General features: G+C 38.2%; 1 protein-coding gene across 2 annotated transcripts; it reads left to right on the top strand.

Annotated features, from left to right (window-relative positions):
* Nucleotides 1-215: 215 nt before the first annotated feature.
* Nucleotides 216-6,266, top strand: GPX8 (glutathione peroxidase 8 (putative)). Of its 2 annotated transcripts, XM_049768150.1 has the most exons (3): nt 216-419; nt 938-1,199; nt 5,745-6,266. In XM_049768150.1, exons 1-3 carry the CDS (start codon nt 216-218, stop codon nt 5,906-5,908), a joined length of 630 nt encoding a protein of 209 aa, XP_049624107.1. In that variant the 3' UTR covers nt 5,909-6,266. The 2 variants fall into 2 exon arrangements, with proteins under 2 accessions (XP_049624107.1, XP_049624108.1); XM_049768151.1 differs by lacking the exon at nt 938-1,199.
* Nucleotides 6,267-8,719: the final 2,453 nt, after the last annotated feature.

Here is an 8,719-nt window from a genome sequence, read left to right on the forward strand (position 1 = left end):
TAGCGAAAATTGCAATTGATATCATAAATCCTATTGGAAATCTTCAGTGTTCCTCAATACTTTCACTCTGTTCACTGTCTGAGAAGGGTCTCTCTATCCTGAGGCAGTGACAAGTCTGTCTATCCTTCCAGGTTTTCGCTTGAACTGAGCCCGTTTCAAGTTTCAGCTCCTCCTTAAATCCAGCGTGCCCTGCGGTCCCTCACGACTCATCCAAAATGGAGACTCTCTTAGCTGCTTCTTCAAGATGCTCAGGCCCCAAAGCAAAGATATTTGCAGCTTTGCTGTCTATGGTTCTATGCATAGTCATGCTTTTTCTTCTACAACTAAAATTTCTAAGACCTAGAATCGACAGCTTTTATACTTTCGAAGTGAAAGATGCCAAAGGAAGAATGGTTTCTCTGGAAAAGTATAAAGGCAGAGTAAGTCGCATCTTGTGATTTTTACTTCTGTTGTCTGTCCGTGTTCTCTGTTTATTCTCTTAATAGCTTCTTAATTTTTCAGTGAAATATTAGAATTGACATATGCTACATTTAGAGCCTTGTAATTTAGTGGATGGCCGTCAGAGTTCTCAAATTTTACTTCTAATTGATCTACTCCAGCATCTTGTCTGCTTTCTTTAAAATGCTTAAATTTAGGTACTGAATTTCTGCTTTGTGAATTTGTGTGCTTTGTAATCTGAAGACAATAAGAGCACTAGTTCTGTAATCAAATGGTTAAAGCACCGTTATCTGTGATCTCGTTGACTTTTTGAGAAAAAAAACTTTTGTGAGTACCTATTACACACATCTGGGTGTGATTTTCAATAAAATTGGGTATGCTTAAAAATCTGAAAAGAACACCAGTATCAAAGGTTGTAGCGCCCCCCCCCCCTTATTTTTTCTTTTTCACTCTTTTATTTGTTTCACTTTCCGGTTGGATTTTTTTCTTTTTCCGGGAGGTTTCACTAGTTGTAAACGTGGCTAGTGACTGCCAGCTCACAGAAAGAAATTACTTAGCACTGCAGGAACTGCACAAAGAGTTTGGACCGTCCCACTTCAGCGTCTTGGCTTTCCCCTGCAATCAGTTTGGAGACTCCGAACCACGCCCAAGCAAAGAAGTAGAATCTTTTGCACGACGGAACTACGGAGTCACTTTCCCCATCTTCCAGAAGATTAAGATTCTGGGATCTGAAGCAGAACCTGCATTTAGATTTCTTGTTGGTAAATATCTGCCTTGCCTCATCAGTTTTTTGCTTTTGATTGCTTTTCATTTTCTAAAAATACAACACAGTCACACATGCACGTTTCATTGGAAATGTTTCCCTAAAAAGGTTTTATTAAACTGTCAGAAAAACAGAAACCTATGTAAATTTTTAGTAATTAATGCTTTCCTGAATCAACATTTTTAATTCCTAGATAGAAAATAAATTATTCTAAAATTTCATTCTTTATGATAATTTTTCTAATAAATTTATTTAAAGTGATTATTCCCCCCAGAAATACCCTTCCCTATTATTAAGACTACATAGTTGCCATGGACATTGGTGAGCATTATTTGGGGGAGTGGGGAATGGGGCATACCTGGTTATGCTCAGGGATTATTTCTGACTCTGCACTCTTAATTACTGGCAGTTCTCACGAGACAAGATGTCAGGAATTGATACTGGCTCAGCCACACTCAAGGCAAGAGCCTTACCCATTGTATTACTCTTTGGCCCCCCGCTGAGCATTATTAATTAAGTACATGTGGTTAATTTTGTTTTATTATCAAAGATAAATATCTTTTCCTCAAGATTTTGGTTACATTTACCATTTTTTGTAACAAAGCAATATAAAATAAATTAAGTTGTGCCTGCTTGAAGAAAAAAAGATGAAAGCAGAAAGACAGGTAAAAATCAAATAGTTATGAATTCCAACTAATAACCAAGAGATGTTCAAGATTTAGGTAAAAGGTATAAATTGCTTCTCTAAACTCTCAGTTTTATAGCCCAATATAAAGCATTTTAGAAAACATAAAATTCTGGTGTAACTTGATTCTGTTTGGAAGAATACTACTGTTAAGTAGCTAACAATAACAGTAAACTACTAAACCAGCTATAAAAGCCTAGTTCAAGATTTCCAGAGTCAGGGCCAGAGAGAGTTCAACAGGTTACGTGCGGCTCTGCAGGTGGAGGTCCAGAATCAATCCCAGGTCCCTGTTCCCCTAAGCATCACAAGGAGAGTTCCCAAGCACCACGAGGTGTTTTTGTGCTCTCTGTGTGTCTTTAGAGCTGACAACTTTTTCCTGCTTTTTTCCTCATTTGTAAAATGTCTAACTAGTACCTATGTCCTACCATTGTTGGGAGTATATTCACAGTAAAAGTAAAATATTCATAGAATATATGTGCTGAGTCAGACACTATTTGAAAGATCATTCAGCTGACATTATCTCAACTAAATTGTGCAGATGATGTGCTGAGTCCTGCTTTCATTATATGTAACTTAATGTTTAAGAATATAGTAAGGGCCAGAACCCGGAGAGATAGCACAGTGGCGTTTGCCTTGCAAGCAGCCGATCCAGGACCAAAGGTGGTTGGTTTGAATCCCGGTGTCCCATATGGTTCCCCCGTGCCTGCCATGAGCTATTTCTGAGCAGACAGCCAGGAGTAACCCCTGAGCACTGCCGGCTGTGGCCCAAACACCAAAAAAAAAAAAAAAAAAAGAATATAGTAGGGGCAGAGTGATATACAGAAGGTAGGGCTTTTTCCTTTCATGTGGCTGACTCAGGTTCAATCACACATGGTCCCCTTAGACTGTCAGAAGTAATTCCTGAATACAGAGAAAGAAGTAACCCCTGAGCCAGGTGTAGCCAGAAAAAAAATTATATATATATATATGGCCTCCATCAGGTAATCAAGTTCCAATCCAACACACTAATGTTCAACAGTATTTTATTTGCTCGAAATCAGGATTTTCTATAAGCATAGAAAAAAATCAATACAGTACCTAATATTATGGACAACTAGAATAAGGTCTTTATTCATTTATTTCTGGGATATGTGGAGGTAAGAAAAGTGCATTCAATATGCATTCATCACTCCTCTATTATAGCCAAATAACTGGACATAATAAATTGCTCCTAGTTTATTCCCCTTTATCATGAAAATGACTTCTGAACCCTACTGCCCCTGTGTCATGGAAAATGTAAGAGTTTCAAGACTAGATGAAGCACCAGAGACAAAGACTATCAGATGGTGGTCTATAAAATAAGATATTTCTTTTAACTGGCCAGAATGGAGCCAAGGTAAAGACTCAAAGGAATAGAGTGAGTGCATGCTTTTCAGAAGGGAGCCTGATTCAGTCTCAAGCAGTGCAGGAGCATGGTTCCTTCTCCTATCTCCCCACCAAAAAAGCCAAAATGGATAGTAAGAGATTGTATGGTTACAAACAACTGTTTGGTACAGAGATGCAGATGGTGAACCCACTACAGTGGGCAGTTGAGCGATGAGAGAAGTTGGGATGAAACCAAACCAGTATAAGACATGTATTGAGAGGGTCTTGACCCACCCCCCAGAAGAGTATCTTTCAAATCCTCACCTACGGAGATTCCTCTCCCAACAAGTCTAAGGAACAGACTTATATCCTAGAAAATTATTCTTTCAAAATGATTTTAAGAAGACTGATACTGAGTTCGATTTAATCATTTATACCACTAATGAGTTTCATGCTTAACACAGTCTACAAAGTAAAGTTCATCTAAGTACATGTTAAGACTACTAATTAAGCTATTCTGCCTTGTTGGTTCTTTTTCCAGCCTAAAGCAAAGCATACTCCATCTTTAAAACTCTGGGCACTGTGTCCCTTTACTAAAATGCTTTCCAAGAAATAAACTACCACTTGCTGTCTCTGCATTACTGTTTCTTTTCTCGAGTCACTGAAGCTGATTTCTCACCCCATGACTTTCTAAACCTGTCAGGTAATGCTACGTTTACACTTGCCTTTTCTATTGCTGGTCTTCCCCCAAGTCTCCTTATTAATCCTCTGGATCCTGCCACAATTCATTTTTTCTTAGTCTTGTATCTAGCTACCTCCTTTGATATGCAATTTGCATGCACTTGAATCCCCTACTGTATAAAAAATAAATGTCGGGCCCAGAGAGATAGCACAGCGGCGTTTGCCTTGCAAGCAGCCGATCCAGGACCAAAGGTGGTTGGTTTGAATCCCGGTGTCTCATATGGTCCCCCGTGCCTGCCAGGAGCAATTTCTGAGCAGACAGCCAGGAGTAACCCCTGAGCACTGCTGGGTGTGACCCAAAAACCAAAAATAAATTAATTAATTAATTAATTAAAAAATAAATGTCTCACCTTTCTAAAATATGCTTATTTTGACTGTATAGTACAACAAGGCTGCTCAGTTTTGATTTCCATATTGTCCTCCACATTCTGCCATGAGTGATCCTGGAGCAGAGAGCCAGGACTAAGGCCTTAGTACCACAAGTTGTGCTTCTCACCTCACTTTCCCCTCAAAAAAAAAAAAAAAAAAAAATATATATATATATATATATATATGCTTACTGAGACAGTAGAGATGTGGGCCGGAAAGACCAGCTCATGAGATGAAGTTTACCACACAGAGTAATAAGTGAAGTTAAAGAAATAATTAGACTAACAACTATCATGACGATGATAGAGAAATACAATGCCTGTCTCGAAGACAGGCAAGGAATAGAGGAGGAGGAAATGGGGAACAATGGTGGTAGGAAAGTTGCACTGTTGAAAGGGGTGTGTGCATTTTATGGCCAAAACCCAACTATGAACATGTTTATAACCATGTTGCTTAAGTATTTTAAATAAATAAATTTATAAAACAGTTTATAGCTCTTAAATAATATATGCTTACTGTGCCATGTCACCTGTAGAGATAGATGATAAAGAGTAGGCATTTATGAATAGGAAGGTCTGAATATTAGTCCCACTTCTTGTGACATGACTTTGAGACTAGGCAATTTGCACATTTGCAAAGTGGAGTTAATATTAAAACCTTATAGGGTTGCTATAAAGGTTAAGTGAGAGGAGCTATATAAAGCACTTTGCATATATTGCTAGGCACTGGACACATTTTAGTAATATATATTTTCATGTTATTTCACTAATAAATGCATTTATGCCAGTGATATAAATGGGAGGAAAGATCACATTCTTAGGTAAATTAAGGTGTATTAGGGGGCAGGAAGATAGCTCAAAAGGCTGGTGTACATATTATTATGCATGAGCCCAAAATTGATATTTGATGCCACCTGCTTATCAGAGCACAGGACCAAGAAATATCCTAGCACTGAGAGTATGACCCAAAAACAAAACAAAACAAAAAAAAAAACATCACCATCACCATCCACAAATATGCATCAAAAGACTAAAATAATTTCACATAAAACCATTTAGAATTTCTTAAATTTTCATCTATGTAACAATATAAATGTATTTAATATGAAAAATAATCCATACATATCAAGGACCTAATTTAGAAAACCATGTTAATTGTTTTAATGCCAAGAAAGAGTTTTTAGTTGTAAGGTAAATTATTGCTAAATAAATTAAAAAAAAAATCTTAAACCAGTTTCATGTCATGCTTCTAGTCAGTAAAATCAACCAAGTCACCAGACTTGTTTTGTTTTCTTTGGCTTGGTATTATTACCATCCTAGACATTCTAAAGCTATCACTAGTAAATTTAAAAATCTTGACAAAAGAATAAAATTATGCTCATGAAAATATATTCTAATATTTCAGATTCTTCAAAGAAAGAACCAAGGTGGAATTTCTGGAAATATTTGGTTAACCCTGAGGGTCAAGTTGTGAAGTTTTGGAAACCGGAGGAGCCCATTGAAGCCATCAGGCCGGAAATAGCAGATCTGGTTAGACAAATGATCATAAAAAAGAAAGAGGACCTATGAGAATGTCTGTGAGCCATTCTAGTGCAATAGTCTCCATAAAATGTCTCCATAAGAATTTGATCAGCCTAAATACCCTGAACATTCAATGTGGCACTCAAAATTATTTGTTACCTTGCTCAATTAATAAAAATTTCCTCCACAATAAAGATGTAAGCCAATCAAACTTAAAGACCAATCAAAGACTTTGAGTGAAATATATTATGTCATCTAACCATGCTAAACAGTTTTGAAGTCCTCAATGTGTTTCAATATCCCCTTCTCCAATTTGACATTTTCTGAGATTGTACTGCAGAAGAATTTGACAACAAATTCTCCACTGTATTCAAGAGCACTGACTAAAATTTCTGGAGCAACTCTAAGTGGCAGTTTTTATATAATAAAAAACAAAATAAGAATTAAAAATATAAAATATTGATTTAAAACCTTATATATACCCAGAGAGATAGCACAGCGGCGTTTGCCTTGCAAACAGCCGATCCAGGACCAAAGGTGGTTGGTTCGAATCCTGGTGTCCCATATGGTCCCCCGTGCCTGCCAGGAGCTATTTCTGAGTAGCCAGCCAGGAGTAACCCCTGAGCATTGCCGGGTGTGGCCCAAAAGCCAAAAAAAAAAAAACAAAAAAAAAAACCTTATATATTTTTATTTGTTTTGTGTAAAGGCTTGGTTTTGCATTGTTTGGGAATGCTTGGGGTCTATATCCAGCGTTGCTCAGGCCAATCCTGCCTCTGTGCCAAGACCAACTGCTGGCAGTATTCAGAAGATCATTTGTGGTTCTTGGGGCCTGAGCGATGGTGCAGCAGTGGGGCGTTTGCCTTGCATGCAGCTGACCCAGGACATACTGCGGTTAGATCCCTAGGCATCCCATATGGTCGCCTATGCCTGGAGCAATTTCTGAGCACATAGCCAGGAGTAACCCCTGAGCGCCACCAGGTGTGGCTCAAAAAATAAAAAAAAAATTTAAAAATAAAGTTTCATTTGTGATACTGCTGATTCAAACGAGGATCAGCTACATGCAAAACTCTCCATCTTTTGGTGTTTTGGGTTTTTTAGTACAGATTTATAGTGTGTTATACAACAACTGGCAAAACAGTCACCAATGATTTGTTTGTTTGTTTGTTTGTTTGGTTGGTTGGTTGGTTTTTTTGTTTGTTTTTGTTTTTGTTTTTATTTTTGGGCCAACCCAGCGGCGCTCAGGGGTTTCTCCTGGCTATTTGCTCAGAAATTGCTCCTGGCAGGCACGGGGACCATATGGGATTCCAGGATTCGAACCACTGTCCTTCTGCATGCAAGGCAAATGCTCTACTTCCATGTTTCTCTGGAGGCTACACCCAGCAGTACTGAGGGGTTAATTCTGGCTCTGCAATCAGGATTATTTCTGGCTATTCTCAGAGGACCATATGAGATGCTGGAGATTGAACACAGTTGACCACATGCAAGACAAATGCACTTCCTGCTGTACTATCATTCTGGCATACAAATGATACTCTGTGTGTGTGTGTGTGTGTGCATGTGTGTGTGCATGCGTGTGCTTTTGTTTTTATTTTGGGTCACACCCTGCAGCGCTTACTCCTGGCTCTGCACTCAGAAATCGCTTCTGGCAGGCATGGGGAACCATATGGGATGCCAGAATTTGAACCATTATCGTTCGTCCTGAATCAGCTGCATGCAAGGCAAAAGCCCTACTGCTGTGCTATATCTCCAACCCCATAACTGATACATTTTTAAAATGATTTTATCCTTTTTAGTATTTGTTGCTTTCCAGAAGTAATTCAAATTCCATAAATGTTAACATTCAAATAATTCTATTTCTAAATGGAAAAATACAAATGTAGGAATATATGGGTATACATGCTCACTTATTTGACTATATGGTCATTTATTTTGACTCCTTATTTTTTCACTTCAGTTGCTATGTATTTCTGGGCTCTGAATGTTCTTTCCATAGCACTTTTGCCCTACACTCTCACTTAGCACTTCCATAAACTCAAGCTAGTGCTGTAGAATTCCTGGAGTGTTTTCCTTTGCACACATATGAAGTGTGAGTAGAAGGGCATATACAGCACTTTACAGCTACAAAGATTATGCATTGTCAGAAAGATAATGGAGCTGCACTGGAGACAAGGAAATGTCCCATTGAACAAAATTCAGATTCCTTCTTACACAATCATTGCTTCTCTCTTAAGCCATGTTATACCCGAGTTATTCACTTATGTGTCTCCAAGTATGACTGCCTTCTGAAGTCTCATGAAAATTAGTGCCTAATTTTCTCCCTTTGCCTTCAAATAGGGAAGACAGGTAGGATTTGAAAATGTGCCATGGGCTGTCCATTCAGAATTCTGTACCAAGTAGGCTTTGTGGGTTGAAAGAGAGCAGACCTAGGGGCTGATACATTGCTACCCTTAACTCATATCTCCTATGAATGCTGTCAGGCAAACATGGAAAAGCATCTTCTTGAGCTGAGCCAATCTTCCCCATTTTTGCATCACAAAGCCTAGGACACAATGCTGCAAGCTACCTCAAGTATGAAGTACAAGAGAAATAAAAAGTCAAGTGCCAAAGTTTTCAACAGCTGTCCCTCAAGATAAAGGAACAAAATTAGGCACATTTCACTGAGGCCAACCATTGTTTTGAAGTTTGTCTTTTCCTTTATTTGGGAAGTGGAAAGACATCATACTAATCTGTCATAACAGATCTAGCAGCAGTGCTGGAGATTAGGGTAAGTATGAATTTATTCAAAAATACCCTTAAAAGTTTGATATGCATAATAATAGATGCAGAGTATATGTGTGTCTACATATATACACACATATA

Source organism: Suncus etruscus, chromosome 2 (assembly GCF_024139225.1).
Source record: "Suncus etruscus isolate mSunEtr1 chromosome 2, mSunEtr1.pri.cur, whole genome shotgun sequence".
In the NCBI taxonomy this organism is placed as follows: domain Eukaryota; kingdom Metazoa; phylum Chordata; class Mammalia; order Eulipotyphla; family Soricidae; genus Suncus; species Suncus etruscus.

Coding starts and splice junctions, on each gene's coding strand:
- GPX8 (XM_049768150.1), top strand. CDS start 216: ATGGAGACTCTCTTAGCTGCTTCTTCAAGATGCTCAGGCCCCAAAGCA. Junction 420..937: donor TGGAAAAGTATAAAGGCAGA/GTAAGTCGCATC, acceptor TTTTTCCGGGAG/GTTTCACTAGTTGTAAACGT. Junction 1,200..5,744: donor TGCATTTAGATTTCTTGTTG/GTAAATATCTGC, acceptor CTAATATTTCAG/ATTCTTCAAAGAAAGAACCA.